At 43.3% G+C, this 17,695-nt stretch overlaps 1 protein-coding gene across 6 annotated transcripts in view; it reads left to right on the top strand.

Moving 5' to 3' along the window:
- Positions 1 to 17,028, top strand: part of CA12 (carbonic anhydrase 12) — a 35,592-nt gene extending 18,564 nt beyond the window's left edge. For 5 of the 6 annotated variants that reach the window (XM_028706418.2, XM_028706417.2, XM_028706416.2 and 2 more), the window contains 8 exons: positions 301 to 483; positions 2,082 to 2,224; positions 4,847 to 4,942; positions 5,888 to 5,951; positions 6,534 to 6,691; positions 9,227 to 9,353; positions 15,760 to 15,847; positions 16,241 to 17,028. In XM_028706418.2, coding sequence (XP_028562251.2) covers positions 333 to 483; positions 2,082 to 2,224; positions 4,847 to 4,942; positions 5,888 to 5,951; positions 6,534 to 6,691; positions 9,227 to 9,353; positions 15,760 to 15,847; positions 16,241 to 16,319 — 906 coding nt within the window. In that variant the 5' untranslated portion in view covers positions 301 to 332 and the 3' untranslated portion in view covers positions 16,320 to 17,028. Of the gene's footprint in view, positions 1 to 300; positions 484 to 2,081; positions 2,225 to 4,846; positions 4,943 to 5,887; positions 5,952 to 6,533; positions 6,692 to 9,226; positions 9,354 to 9,959; positions 12,971 to 15,759; positions 15,848 to 16,240 lie in introns of those variants that run through there. The other variant, XM_077918646.1, reaches the window with a different exon arrangement.
- The last annotated feature ends 667 nt before the right edge of the window (positions 17,029 to 17,695 follow it).

Here is a 17,695-nt window from a genome sequence, read left to right as displayed (position 1 = left end):
CCTCCGATGGTTCATTGTACTTTCAGAATTAGCTGCATATTCTATTTCTTCCATCTAGTTTTCCCCTTCCCATTATATCTTAATCTAAATTATACTGTTGAATTTACAATAATCCTGCTAGCCTTTTCACTTGCTCACAGTAGTTTTCCAAATGGGTCCCTAAATGGATGTTTGAGTTCAAGGTATTTCTCGAATATCTGAAGAGGCTGAAGGCTACTGGGCGAGACAGGCCAATGGTCTGACCCTGTGCCATGCATCTTCCTGTGTTTCAAATCTGGATTCCTTTATTGTCTCCCTGAGGTTCTTCTGATGGGGAGCGAGTGTGGCCCAAGATGTTCCCCTTTTGTGGAGGAGTATTCCAGTCTCCAATTGATTTTCACAATGACGTCCTCCAGTATGATTCAACTCTTCTGCCCATAGAACTGGAAGGCTACAATGTCTCCCCCACTGAGGAGTTTATTTTGACCAATAATGGACATTCAGGTAAGGGAGGCTAACATGGACAGAGAAAATTGAACTATTACTATCATTACATAATGACAAAGAATACTATTTAGCACTGGTACAGGACTTTAGAGTGTTCTGATTGTTCTCAATATATATTTTCTCAATAATAATAATTTATAATAATTTATTATCTCTCTTTTTTAAAAAAAGATAATATAGGCCAGCCTTATTCCTATTTTGTAGACATTCAGGGATCAGCATAGATAGGATTTGGTTGGGTTTACAGTCTTCACCACACTGCCTATTTATTTTGGCACATAACTTTGGATCTAGTTTTTCCTCCTGTGTGGAGGTGTTGTCACACATATTGGTTCTGTGGCCATATGTGTGTCTACACAGGTGGCCACTCAAAGAACCGCAGTTACAAGTTAAATGACTTGCTATTGGTGACGATTATGACGGTCTTAATACAGTGCTACTAACAGACGAAATAGCTCTAAAACCACAAGGTGTACAACTCTCACCAAAGCACAGTGAATAATAACCACCTAGCATGTTAAATTGGGCTTGGCAACCAAGGTACAATGTTCTTCGTCCAAGTTTAGAGGGATGAGCTGCATTTAGTATTTTGTTTCATATTCTGGATATTGGCAGCAGCCAGAAAATGGAAAAATACAACTAGCAGAGGCACAGGATGCTTCGAAATGTTGCTAGTTTGTCATCCCTTTAGTTTCTTCATCCCAACAAAAATGCACATGATATTCAGAATTTCCTTCCTTAGTAATCTCCATCCATATGCACATAGTAAGTTTTATCTGAACTTCCTTAATGTCTTTACAGTATTGTGAATTATTCCCTTTTGCAGCAGGTTTGATGACAAAATAATTCTCTTCCTTCAATGGCTGCAAAGTTTCTTGTTGCCTCTGCACCAGTGTGAAATATAACCCTTTAAAAATGCACTAACATCCCAACAGGGACGCGGGTGGCGCTGTGGGTAAAACCTCAGCGCCTAGGACTTGCCGATCGCATGGTTGGCGGTTCGAATCCCCGCGGTGGGGTGCGCTCCCATCATTCAGTCCCAGCGCCTGCCAACCTAGCAGTATGAAAGCACCCCCGGGTGCAAGTAGATAAATAGGGACCGCTTTCTAGCGGGAAGGTAAACGGCGTTCTGTGTGCTGCGCTGGCTCACCAGATGCAGCTTGTCACGCTGGCCACGTGACCCGGAAGTGTCTCCGGACAGCGCTGGCCCCCGGCCTCTTGAGTGAGATGGGCGCACAACCCCAGAGTCTGGCAAGACTGGCCCGTACGGGCAGGGGTACCTTTACCTTTACCTTTAACATCCCAACATTAATCCTTTGAGGACTGTGATATTAGCCAGTATTAGTACTAGGAGCCCTAATGTAGCTCTCAGTTTTTAAGATCTTGCCCGAAAAGGTGAGAGCAATCTGAGCTGCATCCTAACTTGGGAAGCTACATCTAAGATCAGAACTGGCAGAATTCATTTGCCTCTGTACATATAAATTAGCATATGCAATTTTATGTAAATATGTGTCATGGACCTGCACTGAGTTTTACCCCTGCATTTAATACTCTCATGTTGTGTTGTCTCCCTCTCCCATCTTCTCCTCCCCTAGTAAGAATGAGTCTTTCTCAAAGCATGCGCATTCGGAGCCTCCCTTCCCACTATTCTGCCGCTCAGCTCCATTTACACTGGGGAAACCGGAACAAGCAGGAAGGATCTGAACACACAATTGGTGGGAGGCATTTTGCTGCTGAAGTAAGATTTTTAGGCATTCAATTTATTGCTCCTTTCAGATATCTATTTATTAATTTATGAAAACATTTTATGCCACGTTTTGGCCCTACAAAGGGCACCCAAGACAATTTACAATTAAGATCCAACAACAATTAAAATTGAAAGGCAAGATTAAAATACACTAAATTTCCTGCCTTATTTTTCCTTTTCCTTATGAGGCTGGCAGAAGCAGACTGCTAGTTGCTCCCCTCTTCTGCACAGCACAGCTGGATTTGTTCATCACAAGTTTTGTACGCCACTTTTAGGACCCTTTCTCACATGGAAAAGCAGCTAATATTTTTAATATACATATTTTAATCTAACTTACTAAGTACAGAAAAATGTATTTTGAGTTTCACAACTTTAATAATAAAAAAGTTTATTAGCTCTTGCATTCTATTTCATTCCCTGATATAGTTTTCCTCAGGACAAACAACTCTCTACAAGCACCACCTCAAAGCAACACATTTACAAATCTTGTAGCACCAAATCATAACACAAACAAGTTCCAAATGATACCAGAAAAATCTTTTTCCCCTTAAAGATTCAATACATGGTGAACTATCATATCTGTTAGCAGGGAGAAATCTATGCCAATTGTAACTATTATTTTTTTACTACTGCTCCCATCCGTCCCAGCCAGCATGACCAAAGATCAGGAATCACCAATATCTGGCAAGCACCACATTGGCCACTCTGCGATGAGGGTGCTCTTAAGAACTGCTGATTGATCCAAATATGCTAATAAGTTTCGCAATCCTAGTTTAGATATTTATTCTACAGAACTGCCTGGGAGGACCAATCTGAACACAGCACCACAATCCATTCCATGCAAGGGTCAAACTAGGCTTTACAGTGGTGCCCCGCAAGACGAATGCCTCGCAAGACGAAAAACCCGCAAGACGAAAGGGTTTTCCGTCACGGAGGCGCTTCGCAAGACGAATTTCCCTATGGGCTTGCTTCGCAAGACGAAAACGTCTTGCGAGTCTCGCCATTATTTTTTTTGCTTCCCCCCCCCTTTTTCAAAGCCGCTAAGCCATTAATAGCCTTTTAGCAGCTTAGCCGCTAAGCCCGCTAAGCCGCTAATAGCGCTAAATCGCTAATAGCGCTAATCCGCTTAGCCGCTAATGGGGTTGCTTCGCAAGACGAAAAAACTGCTAGACGAAGAGAATCGCGGAACGGATTCTTTTCGTCTTGCGAGGCACCACTGTATTTCACCTGGGTCAAAGACTCAGTTTGGCACGCACACCCATTCATTTGTGCACATGCATGCATACACACAGAGAGAGAAGCTGGAAACCTCAATGGCGCCCCTCTGGAGGCTTCACCTGGGACAAGATCTAGCTAGCCCCCCCCCCCCCCAATAGCTATGACACTGTTCTGTGGACGCCACAAGGAATTGCCATTATGTTCAGTTCCTTCAGTTCACAACCACAAAACTGTTTCATGTCTTGCACTAATTATAAGTCTAGCAGAAGACATGGATGCCTGCCATGAAGTATAATTCAAGGTCAATTACAAGGGACTGAGAGTGCAAGGCTGCAGCAATACATCTTGGTTCCTGAGGCAGAAAACCCTAATGGTGTGATGTTGGCACTCTTCTCCATCCCGTATTCCTTGCTGTTAACAGGGGGCATCCAAGCTGCCCAGAAGCTGTCCCACATAAGCCACCTCATTAAAATACCATATTCTTGGTGGACTGTACCCATCAGACAGATTTCCCCCGTCTTCCATTCTGCCACTTCTGTAGTTAATGCTGTAATTCTGATGGTCTGTTACAGAGATAGGGGACCTTTTCTGACTGGTGGGCCAGATCTTACTCTCTCCTCCGCCAGCGGGCCAGATTTGACAAGCGGGCAAGGCTGTCCACATGTCAATCAACAGACATCACAGTGATGTCACGAGATGCTGTGCTAAAGTCCTTTGCAAGCAGCTCCAGACTGCTCCGTAAACCTCTGGAAATCAGTTTTTGGAGGTTCAAAGAGCGACTCTGGGAGGGGAAAGTGGTTTGCATTGAATAGAAATCACTTTCCCCTCCTTGGGTAAGGCACATTCCTACCACACATCAGCTGAAGGGGAGGGGAGCACATCTGGTCTCTGCAAAGGAATAATCTGTTGCTCGTTGTTCTTTTGAAGCCTCATGTCTACCTGCCAAATGGGGAAGCCTGGTGGGCCAAGTCAAGGCCCCAGGCCCCAAATTCTGCACCTCTGTTCTATTATAACTAGGCCAGGCTTGGGGTGTGTAAAATCCAGCATGCTGGTCCATTCAGACATATATACAGTCAGTTTTCCTAATCAGGCAACTTATACTGCAGTAAGGCATCCAGTAAATCAGGTTATCTTTTGCAAGCTTTGTAAATTTGTTAAGCCCAGGGGCAGAGCTACCTGCCCCGGCATCCGGAGTGGCGCGGGGGCGGGGCTAGCTGCCCATGCGGTGAGCGTCCCTAGCTGCCTGCTGCTCGCAAGTATGGGGTGGGGGTGGTGCAGTGATGTCACCCACCCTCACGGCTGACACCCAGTGCACACCGCACCCCCCACACCTGCCTTCCTCCACCAATGGTTAAGCCTTCAGTTGGTGTTTGCCATTTTATTCCCCCTCTGTAGCTCCACATCGTACATTACAACTCTGACAAATATCTGGACGTGAACTCAGCAATGGACAAATCAGATGGACTGGCAGTCTTGGCAATCCTGATTGAGGTAAGCAGCTCTTTCCCTCAAAAGTGTCCAAAACTAAAGTCTACCCAGAGGTTTAATATAATTCAGGTCTTATCTGGCTCTTGGCAGTTGATGATTCTATCCAGGTTTCAAGCTTGTCCCAGAGCTGGAGAAGCTTTGGCCCTCCAGTTGTTGTTGGACTCCAACTCCCATCAGCCCCTGCCACACTTGCCAATGCTCAGCGATAGCAGAAGTTGTAGCCCATCAACATCTGGAGGGCCACATGTTCCCCACCCCTGCTCCAGACACAGGGAAAAGGAGGAGACAAGGCTCTTTTGATTGCCTGCCCCTGTGGATGAAGGATTGCTGCCCTGTTAAAAGCTGTTTCATACATCTTACAATGCAAACAACATTATCTCCCTCCCCAAAGTATGCTTTGGTCACCAAATATGTTTGGGGTTGCTTTTCCAGTGCTATTTTGCTAATGGTTTAGTGAACTATAATCATGGCTATTAAGTATTTTAGAATGTGGTTGAAGAAATCACTCACCACCAGATGCCATTATTCTAATGAGAGCAGCTCTGGGGTTATTGAAACACAAATGTATTTGTGCCCTGAAAAGAAATGACCTCAGCCCACTAAATCTGTGGCTAGGCTTATATCGCCAACAAATGATGGCGTAAACTGAAACAACAAGATCAGACCAAAACATTCAGGTGCCCAAAACATCCACATGGTCTTCCCTACTGAGTAAACATGGGGAAACAATCCACCCAAAGCTCTCCTGTGCAAGTTCCATTGAAGTGGATGGGAGCTGTGCTACTGTGTTCTTGCGCAGGAGACCTTCCTGGTGGATTTTGCCCCTTGCTGGGCTCTCCTCTTCCATTACCATTAATGGTGCCTAATAAAGATCTGCAAGTACTTGCTGAACCTAAAACTATGCAGAATTATAATGGCTTAGAAAATAAATCTTCTTTTTTGTTACAGACAGGCGCGTTCAATCCATCATTTGAAAAGATCTTCAGTCATTTTCAGAATGTGAAATACAAAGGTAGGAAAGAGGATTTCAACTGGAATTTTGCATCCTTAATTCACTAGAGATCAGTGTGAGGTTGGTTTGATATATGTGGTACTAAATTGTTTATAAGCAAGTGATAACCCAAAGCAGCATAAACAAAAAATTAAAAAAGCAGCCGAACAAAATACATTCTGCTTGTTTTATCCATCAATACCATTGTCGTGCACCCACCCTGTTGTCTGCCTCACTGTCATCTCCCCACCCCTGACCTAGACAAGTTAGCTAACCTGCGGTTGAGCATGTGTCATGATGACAATACTGGATTACTTTTGTTGCTCAGCAAAGTGTGTGTTTTGCAGCAGCCAGCCACACTGATTGGCTGTCAGAGCTGTGACCTTTAGAGCAGAAGACTTTGCTTCTCTAGCTAGATGCAGAGCATCAGGGGGACTGACTGGTGAAAGTGCTCGTTCTGTTGCATGCACAAATGAAACCTCCTTATCTGGAATAATGGGAAAGAGGGCAAAATAAAGAATTAAGGAAATGCTGCATCCAAAAATATGCTGAGAGTTGGGCTGGCAAGAATATAGTTATTTAAAAAAGGGTGATCTTTTTCAGATCAGGAAGCCTTCATCCCAGGTTTCAATGTCCAAGATTTGCTCCCAGACAGACTGGATGAATATTACCGCTATGAAGGATCCCTGACCACACCTCCTTGCTACCCAAGTGTTCTTTGGACAGTTTTTCGAAAGCCAGTACAAATTTCAGAGGAACAGGCAAGGGTCTATAAAACATATGTTCTCAATTAAAGTTGGCAATCTTGCCAGTAATTGTGCATGAAGTGTATACCTGCCTTCTGAGAGAGCCAGTGTGGTGTAGTGTTTAACAGTGGTGGACTCATAATCTGGTGAACCGGATTCCCCGCTCCTCCACATGCAACTGCTGGGTGACCTTGGGCCAGTCACACTTCTCTGAAGGCTCTCAGCCCCACTCACCTCACAGAGTGTTTGTTGTGGGGGAGGAAGGGAAAGGAGATTGTTAGCCGCTTTGAGACTCCTTCAGGCAGTGATAAAGCGGGATATCAAATCCAAACTACTATTCTTATTCTTATTCTTCTCCTTCTTCTTCTTCTTTGTTTCCCACCTACTTACACCTTTATGGATGCTGTGCACAGGCTAGACTCCTATCTACCGTCTTAGCTTTACTGTGTTGGATTCAAACTGAAGATTAAGACTGAACATCTGCCCTAGTGTTTGAGACATGGAAAACACAGACAGGGCTAATTCATTTGACCCAATGTGAAAAATGAAATGAAATTGTTCTGTCATCAGTGTGTCCAGGGCTGTGCAAGCAATCAGTGGACAATATGAGAGTTGCAACCCAAGAGATCTTGGGGCACATTTAAGAAACTTGGGCAAGACCAGAATGTGTGCTGAATGTAGTGAAATGGTTGTCCACACATTCCATCAAAGGCCTAGTATCCTCTGCAAAACCAAACCAAACCACCTGAAGGATAAACAGTAATGTACTAAATTGCAACCCAGGCAATGCACTCAGCAGTGGCGCAGCATGGGGGAGGCCGTGGCCCCAGGCACATTTTTAGGGGGTACAACAAGGTGCCCCTCGGCTAGCTGAGAGGGAGGGGAAGGGCACAGCTCCAAGCAGGCCTGACCTGGGGCGGAAGCAGCAGAGAGGAGAGGCAGCGGCAGCTTTGCCGCCCCTCTCCCTCACTGAGTTGGTAAGTGCAGCCCCCACCTGGCTGACTGGAAGGGTGCACACCTCCCCTGCTGCCTCCTCCTCATGGTGCCCTCCAAGCTCTGCCCCCGCCCCGCCCCCGGGCACTGGGAAGGCATGCTCTTCTGCTGGCTCTCAACCACATTGGAACACCCACAGTTGATCTGGGTTGACATTTTTTAAAAACAAGCCTGAATACAAGCCCCATATGTGGCTGTTTGAAACAGCCCTAATCAAACATACTAAGAGAGCTAATTCTCCTTAATTGTGGGGGTATCTCTTCAAAGTGGGGGGGGGGGCATGTGCCTCTGGCTTAGTCAAGTCTGCTGTGGCAGCTGCTTTACAGAAGATAAGAAGAGCCTGCTGGATCAGGCCAATGGGCCATCTAGTTCAGCATCCTGTTCTCATTGTGGCCTGTGGAAAACCCTCGAGCAGGATCTGAGCACAAGGGCACTCTCCCTTCCTGAGGTTTCCAGCTTTCCACAGTGCCTACTTTCCATCTGGAAATCATACCACCATTTCCACATTTTCCATATGTTACACAGTTTGCACGTTAAGAGAACAGGTGAGGTCCCTGTAGACTGGAGGTGGGCAAATGTTGTCCCCATCTTCAAAAGGGGGGAAAGTAGACCCAGGAAACTACTGACTGGTGAACTTGGCATCAATACTAGAGAAGCTCCTAGAACAGATAATTCAAACAGTTCGTCTGTGAGCATCTAGAAAAGGATGCTGTGATTACTAAGACCCAGGATAGGTTTCTCAAAAATAAGTCATTTCTTTTCTGATGGAATTACAAACTTGATGAATCAGGGAAATGCTGTGGACATAGAGTATCTTGATTTCAGTAAGGTTTTTGACAAAGTACCCCATGATATTCTTGCAAGGAAGCTGGTAAATGTGGGTTGAATGAGTTAACTGTTGGGTGGATTTGTAGCTGGTTGGTGGACTGAACCCAAAGAGTACTCATGGTGCAGTGGTTAAGAGTGGTAGTCTCATAATCTGGTGAACCGGGTTCGCGTCTCCGCTCCTCCACATGCAGCTGCTGGGTGACCTTGGGCCAGTCACACTTCTTTGAAGTCTCTCAGCCTTACTCACCTCACAGAGTGTTTGTTGTGGGGGAGGAAGGGAAAGGAGAATGTTAGCCGCTTTGAGACTCCTTAGGGTAGTGATAAAGCGGGATATCAGATCCAAACTCTTCTTCTTCTTCTCATCATCCTGGGAAAAAGTGACAAGTGGGGTGCTGCAGGGTTCTGCCCTGAGCCCATTGTTGTTCAACATCTTTATAAACAACTTGGATGAGGGACTTGAGGGATGCTCATCCAATTTGCAGATTACACTCAACTAGGAGGGGTACAGAAGACAGAATCAGAATTCCAAGTGACCTTAACAGATTGGAGAATTCAGTCGCTTGAATTTTGACTAGTACTGTAGAGTCAATACATCCCAGCTACAGAAACATTAAAACTAGATACTGGGAGAAATGTCTCAACTGTAATAAGGACTGGTGGTGGAAGGAAAGCATGCTTTTCCATTCCTGCCACTCTGGTATCCTTAAAACTGTTGTGCTTTGCTCATAGCTGCTGGCCCTGGAAAGCACTCTGTACTGCACACAGCCTAGTGACCCTGCCCCTCTTGAAATGGTGAACAACTATAGGAGAGTCCAGGAGTTTGATGAAAGGCTGGTTTCTGTGTCCTTCCGGCAAGGTAAGCAACAGAAGATTCAAATTTCAAATTTATGCAGAGTTTAGAGTTTTATGAATTGCACCAGAGACACTTCCAAGCCAAGAACAGTTCATTGGGTGTGCAGCATTCCCCTTTAACATGATATGAAATGGGGTGTCATTAAATACAGTTTTGTTTGTTTATCTTGCCTTCTGTTGGGGCAGCCCGACTGTATTTCCTAAAAGGCTAAAGTTGCAACAAGCGCCAGCAAGTGGGTGTGTTGAACCAAAGGTGAGGTGGTCCAGGAGCTTTGCTGGCACCAGCTGAATCCTCAAGATAACCTTGGGTGTGGTGGAGATCATGACCACCTGTGGGCTGCTCTGCTGTATAAAAAGCATTTGTGCCACTGCTTGGGTGCGGACAAGCCATCTCCTTGTTGTGGAGTTTGTCCCACAGAGTGCTGGAAGCAGGGGCTGTGAGTTTGCTTTTCCTTTAAGTAAACCTGGCGGTGTGGACAGCTTTCTTTGGGAACCTGAGTATCTGGGCCCCTGTGAGCCCTCCTCTGGCTCTGCACGATATAACAGCGGACAAGGGTATTTTGCTGTCTGATGATCTGCATCTAAAAGGAACCACAACTTTGCATTGCAGGAAGACACTTTCTGGGGAGTTTCAAAGGATCCGATGAAGCCATACAGGAGAATGAGTTTGACACGTAATAAAAAGACTCATAACGCTGGATTGATTTAAAAAACCCACCGTCATGAGTGGAAAAATTAGCCATCTGACTGAAGTGAAATGTGAGGCAAAAATAATTGGCTGAAGATTATTATATGGTTCTAAATTATTGGCAAATCAATGCAACAATGACCTCTGTCAAAAAGAAAAAAGGGGGGAGCCTTGTATTTTACTGTGGATCAGTAATGTTTTTTATTACTGTCACAGGGCTTCTTTTCTGCAAACTGAACTGCAAACTTTGTTGCTTTACAGCAAAGAAAGTATACATAATGCAGTCTTATGCATGTTTACTTTCAAATAAGCCACTGTTTCAAAAGGAGCTTATTCTGTTAATTCTGCATAGAATTGCAGCTGTAGTTTCCTGCAACTGTATAAACAACTCAGGAGGGATTCTCCACTAGATTTCTGAAGAGGTCTGAAATCGTAGTACTCTAAAATCATATGGGAAAACCCCAAACTTTATTTATTATTTATATAGCACTGACAGGGTAAACAGCAGTTAAATGCTCCAATACAGCTTTTACATGGAGCATGAACCAAGCAGCTGGCAGAAGACTTCATGCGCAAGGTGCACCAGAGAGCACTTTCAGGAACACGTGCCTTATTGCCTTATGCCACCCCTGTCTTTAAGCCTGTGCTGTGCTGGGCAGGCTGGACCTCTTTGTCTGCCCATCTGCTATTCAACTAGGGCATGTAACATATAAACTAAGCTGTACTTTATACAGCTGACCCTCCCAAAGACAGGAAAGAAGGAAGAAAGAGATATGGGGAGATTTCCTTTCGCAACCCAGGATATTTCATGGGCCTTCAAACTTGCATATCATGAAAGCTACATTTCATTTATCATTTGCACTTAACTAGACCAACCAAGCACTATGGTATCCATAAAATGTTGTGGAAGTTTTTTAAGTGCTTTGCTCAAAATTGTTAATTTCTTTGAAAGTTCATATCTGGGATGCAGAATGCATAATGTGGCAACTTTGGTGGGGACATAGTCAAAATCTAGGGTGTCAAAATTATGGCAAGATGCCAAGGGCCCGGTAGTGCCAGTCTTCCAGCTCAAAAGAAGCAAGTCCAAACCAAGTTCTCTGCTTCTATCATAAATGTTTACCAACAGCTGTTTCCTCTGGGTGGACTTCTGTAATAGCCTCCCCTTCATGGTGAGGACGATGGCCCTGTGTGTACTCGTCAATGTCGGACATGTTTGCATCAGAAAAGGAGTGTGCTGTTCTTAGATTCTTGGCTGATGCAGAGCCCATTCCCAAGCCCACAAAACACTCAGAGATGTGCTCTGATCTGTGTATACAGACCTAAGAATCCACTAAACTGGGAAAGCTGAGCTTGCCTCTGTTCTGTGGAACTCAATTGTGGAAGCCCAGTCAAGCATGTACACCTGTACATATACATGCATATTATACAGGTACAGAGCATCAGAATTGGCTGGAGTTCCCCATCATATATGTACACACATTTACAGTCCTAAGTTTGTTGTGACATAATGTGTGAAAAGGTCCCAAATGATCTGACATGCTCAGTGTTCTGCCTTAGAAATTAACACCAATTTAAATTTGTTTGAAAAGGAAAGGCAAAAGATGGCTAATTTTTCTGTAAAAAGGTTTTTATTCTCTCCCTAAAGAAAGAAGCAGTGAGTGGTTCTTGAAATAATGAGTGTTGAGGTGGCAAATAGATTGTCTAATTTTATTATATATTGTATTTTTCAATTGGTCACATAACAGATTTGTAATAAAGACTGCTCTAAGCTCTGCCTTGTACAGAATCCTTCATTCAAAGGAGCAAAAATAAAACTGAACTTAGAAAATTAGCATTCTTAGCATCTTAGTAGGCCATGCTACTAGTAAAATCTAAATTCCAAGTACTATGTGTCAAAAAGGATGTTGACAAGCTCATACCCTCCATCATTTCTCAGCTGAATAGGACCATGCTATTATACATGGACACTGTTGATGAAATACAGGGGAAGGGGCAGGGCTAGCAGAGCTGCCCCAGTGGGACTTACTTTGAAACAAAGACACATGGGTCAAAGTTTGAACTTCAAACTGTGCATGGTTCAAACTGTAAGTTCCAGCAAGTTCAAATCCAAGCATGCTCAAGTCTGAAATCGTATACACATCTTGTCCCATTCAAGTCAGTGAGAGCACACAAAGGGATCTGCAACCCTTTCAAACAGTTAAAAGTGGGAATTTAAAACCAACAGCCTTCCAAGGAATAACACTCATAAATGCTGGTTCTGACCTGCTGAATTCCTGTCTGTCATACATCAGTTGGAGGGACAATAACTCTGCTGGGGGGAGGTGCCAGTCTATATGCTCAAGGTTACTTTTGCATATATATACATACACTATGATGGCACACATACATATATGCCAGAAGGGAATTAACATGGGCAATGCGCCTACAGCTTAGGTACAGTGCCTGCCTCCTATCAACTCAACTCAGCTGGACCACACACACACACACACACACACACACACACTCAGTCCTGAGTCTGTTGCAGCGCCGTCACACTCAAAGCCCTGTAGCACTTTAGAAGCCTAACACAAACCCTTTTTGCTACCTCAAAAGGGGTTAATTTAATTATGTCCTGCGTGAGGAAGTACTTTTGTCAAGAATCTTCCAACATTCAGCTCTGTTGGATGTCTCTGCAGTATTAGAGAAGCCACACCATGCATAATTTTATACACTTCTATCATGTCCCCCTTTCCTCACATTTTCTCTAAATTCTAAACAATTTTTTTCTAGCCACAAATGTTGTAACCTTTCCTCACAGTGGAGTTGCTCCAACCCTTTGAACCTCCTGACTGCCCGTTTCTGAACCTTTTCCCAGCAGTACAACATAGAAATACTTTATTGTCACTGTACCACTTGTTTACAGTGAGATTAAACGAGCCCCCCCCCCCTTTTTTCAGGTGAAGTGACCTGAACACAGCATTCCAAGTGAGGTTGCATCATAGATTTGTAAAACAACGTTATGCTATTGGTAGGTCAGGCTGAAAGAATGCCTTTCCAGAGGCCACGCAGTGAACTTCCTGGCTGTGGGATGTGAACCCAGCTGTCATGGTCCCAGCCTGGCTCTGTAATCTATGCTATACAGTATCCTTAAATCTTTACAATTGGCCTTCCTCACTGCATTCTATACCCCATTCTCAATTTTTAAAGCATATTCAAGAAGCATTAAAGAAAAGACAAGTGTCAGCAATCCCACCAACACTGCATGGTCTATATCTCTAAGACATCTATTCTGAATTAATAACAATATGGCAGATCTTAATGATCATAGAAGTCTTTATCCCTATTTATTAAATTAAGAACAGTGGACGGAAAAGGAACAGAAAACAAAGGATGGGCCAAGGGTGAAATGCTTGGCACTCGAGGGCTGGAATTTCAGAATTACTTAAAAAACACAGATATGGGATTGTCACTTTCAAATTGACCATTTGCTGTGTTTTTTCTAGGTAGAATCCCAGGAGCACGGTTCTAGATTCATCTGAGATCCCACAATAGTATATTGTATTTGCATAATATATATTCAATTCAACAGGAAAGCAAAAAGGCATACATACCATATTTTTTTATTTCACTTTCTAGATTAATAAGTTGCATCTCTCTCTCCACAAGAGAAATTACGTTTAAAAAGCAGAGTATTGTGGTACATGGCCAAGAAAAGCATTTTCTAAATGCTTCAAGTGCATGTCTTGAAGCTGCTACACATTTTGGGGGGCTTGGTTTTGCCACAACCAGTTCACAGGGCTGCCTCTCTAGAATGTAATGTGGGGGTGAAGGGATGTTTTGTGAATCCGCACATTTAGCAGTGGGCATTGGAACAGGTACGCCACCTAAAAGTATTTTAGATTAGCATTCAGTAAATGCATTTGTTTTAAAGTATGTACTAATTTGGCTCTGCTGAAGGTTCTTCTGAGCTTCCTTGTGCTGAAACCCTCAAAAGACTGCAGGTGGCTCTCAAGCCAGTCAAGAGCTTTTGAGAGACGTTCATTTTACACTTGTTGGGCTTCTCTTTGATTTTTAACGTCTGGGAGATGCTGAAGATGCCTGCTGCAATTAACTTTCAGCCTCACAGATGGAAGATAACGGAAACTCTGAGTCTCTGGATCCAGACTCCATCTGGACAGGTAGAAATGAAAGTCCAGCAAGCAGTATGTCTAAATCCACTGCCCTGAAACAAAAGAGGCCAACACAGTATATGCTTGTAGTGGTTTGGCTGGCAGTATTTGAACACACTGTTTAGACTTTCATTTCTCTAGTACTGGCGGTTGCTGCATGAGTATTTGTGTTTGTTGTACTGATGTGACATTGTGAAGGTTGCATTTGTCAGCACTGTCTCATTCCTGCCTGGGCTCTGCATGCAGTTAGTTATTTGCCTGTTCCAATATAACTCCTTTCTGTTGATGACAGGAAATGATTTGGCATATTTATATTTTTCAGCATTTGGATTCATAGCAGGTGACCCTGGGGGTACCTATTTCCATTCAAATCTGTGCTCATATCATGCTTCAGCACAAAAATATCTTTCTTCCAATCAGTCCTCTTGATAGTTATTGCCTGTACGAGAGCACTCAGGATTGATCACATATGGAGTACCTGCAAAGTATTATTAAGTCTTGACAAACAATTTCATACATGTTCATCAACTGGCTTAAAGTTTCAATTTCCTCTGTACAATTTAGAAATTGGAATATCCTGTTGTCCAGACATGAGTAACGTCTGCCATTTCTAATTCCTGATCCTCAATATAAAAGTGACTTACTGGGTCACATGCATGACTTGCACACTGAAGTATACAAACCTGTTGAGAAGTGTGCATTGCATATTTGCAGGAAAATCACTTGCTGATGTCACCCTGTGCTTAGATTGCAAAGTGTAATATGCAAGTGAGGTTTGCGTACACACAATATATTTAAAGCACATTCCCCACTTCTAGGACCTGTGGATTGCTAAGTGTGCTGGGAATTGTAGCTCTGGGAGATGTTAGCTACAGTTCCCAAGATTTTTTGGGGTGTGTGTGTGGAGAGATGTGCTTAAAATGTATAGTGTCTATGAAGCATCAGTTAGGAGTTAGGGAGAAGCACAAGTAGAAATGTACCGGTAATATCTTTTGTAATACTGCTTCTCTCTGTCTTGCATGGAAGTGAAGTTTCAATCTCAGTTAATTAATTGCATTTGCTTGACTGCCTGCTTTGTCAATAGTGCCCTCTTCTAAGGTACTGGCTGTCAAACCCAGTACCTGAATACAAAGAATACAACCTTTGTATCCTTTAATGCTTTGTGGGCAGTCACGTTTAGTTTTATTATCCATGGCATTTATCAAATAATGGCTGATCATTATTTTTCCTATTTTTCTAATGGGAAACTGAGGTGAGAGGCTGCCTTTGGCAGTAGAGATGGAACATACCGTCATGACTAATAGCCTTATCCTCAATGAATTTGTCTCATCCTTTTTTCTTTTCTTTTTTTGAGCCATCCAGGTTGGCAGCTATCACTATATATTGTATGGGTGAAATCCATAGTTTAACACTGCACAAAAGTACTTAACTCTGTATTCTCCTTTGAGGGCCTCAGTACAGGCTGCTTAGAGTGAAGGCAATTATAGCATCACAACAGGTTAGGGACAAGTTATTCAATTACAATGTTTTACTCATAACTGCCTGCTTCTCTCTCCTTCTTTGCCCCACCTTAGGTTTTGTCCCCTTTGTTGTATTAGCCAGTAGCCTTGGCAGTGTCTTCATTCTCGTGGTAGCCTTTTGGCTGATTCGAAGGAAGAAGAGGTGAGACGGTTACTGTCATTCCATGGGATGTTAGTTTAGAGTCATGGTTCTCTGCAGCTAGATTGTCCTGTACAATTAGCAGATGAAACCAATTTCAGTAGTCTTACTCCAGACTTACTCTGGTACTATACCACACAAATTGTCTTTCTCCCAGTGTCCTTACTCTGCCCACCCTCACTGGAGCCATTCGGTCCATGAGTCCAAACCACCCCCTGCTCCACTATTCATAGCATCAATAGATTAGAACATCTACTTTAACCGTTGTCTGTGTAGGAAAAGTCCGCCCTTTCATGACTTCAATTCAGAGAACAATATAACAGGGCTTTAAAATAATTGCTGATATTCTTCAATTGCAATTTCAGCTTTGACTAACCCAGTTGTTCTGCTTTTCAGCATCAAACAAACAAGGGAAGAAAAAGGGGTCATCTACAAGCCAGCGATCAGCGAAGAGGAGAATATTTCCAAAGCATAAGCTTCTGTTGAGTTGCCTTAGTAGCCACTCATTCACTGCTTTCTCAAACATTTGCACTGTTTTCTCTTGCTTTATCACTCAAATCTGCTGGGTTATTTTTGCCTGAGCACAAAAAGAGACAATAACAAACTTAGTTGGCCTCAAAGGTGCTACTGGAAGGAATTTTTTTATTTTGTTTTGACTACGGCAGACCAACACGGCTACCTACTTGTAACAAAAAGTGCTATAGTTTGAAGAAAGCTTTTCATGTGTATGAAAATGTGACTCCCCTCCCCCTATCAGAAAACCAGTGCTGCTAATGTTAAGGAATCGCCTGTATTTAGGGAGCAGATGACATTATTGGTGCCAGATTGAAAGATCGTGTCAATAATAGAATTGGAACAGTGGGAAATATTGAGAGGAAAATGAGCAAATTTGGATAGAAAACCTGCTTTGGATGCAGGTTTCCCAGCGCCAGTTTTAAGCAGTTTATAGGTCAGGGGTCAGGTATTTTCAAATAAAACAGGTCAAATAAAACTCTCATTTCCTCTGAGACTATAATGAGCTCCATTAGGTTCAGGCTAAAGAAATCTTGTTTCCTCCTAGTAGTTATCGCTAGTGACAACAGGTAGAAGCCACAAATTTGTACATAAACAAAAATACTATGTATACATAATCAGTAATTTCAACTTTATATAGCAGCATGTAATAAATATTTTTATTAAGAGTTTTTGTGGCAACTCCCATTTGTCTTCAATCATTTACCATTTTATAAATATATCAGACAAAATTATTCTCCTGAATAGAAGCCAGGCAATGTTTCCCTGTATTTCCTGAGCTCTCAGCTGACCAGGGGATGCTCATGTAATCCACAGCAAGGAATGCCGCTTTTCACCCAGATAGCAAGGAGTGCCTGGTAGCCCTTATAGTGCAGATATTACCGTAATTGCTCCCAAGGCATACTGGGGCTTGTTCTCAAACTGTGTTCCGGGGAACCCCATTGGTTCATCAACAAAGAAAATCAATCGTATTAATGGACAACCTTCTCAAAGGCAGGTGGCCTGCCACCATCAACGCACCCCTGCAATGCCAGCTGCAACTGAGTGCTGAGTTCTAGCTGTACTCTCTGTTCTTGCAAGGTTGAGCATATTTACTCAGACATACCATATTTATTATTTATTATTATTATTATTATTTTGGACGCGGGTGGCACTGTGGGTTAAACCACAGAGACTAGGACTTGCCGATCAGAAGGTTGGCGGTTCGAATCCCTGCGACGGGGTGAGCTCCCTTGGCTTGGTCCCAGCTCCTGCCAACCTAGCAGTTCAAAAGCACGTCAAAGTGCAAGTAGATAAATAGGTACCACTCTGGCGGGAAGGTAAATGGCGTTTCCGTGC

The sequence above is a fragment of the Podarcis muralis genome, chromosome 14 (assembly GCF_964188315.1).
Source record: "Podarcis muralis chromosome 14, rPodMur119.hap1.1, whole genome shotgun sequence".
NCBI classification, from domain to species: Eukaryota; Metazoa; Chordata; class Lepidosauria; order Squamata; family Lacertidae; genus Podarcis; species Podarcis muralis.
This window is presented reverse-complemented; position numbering and strand designations above follow the sequence as displayed.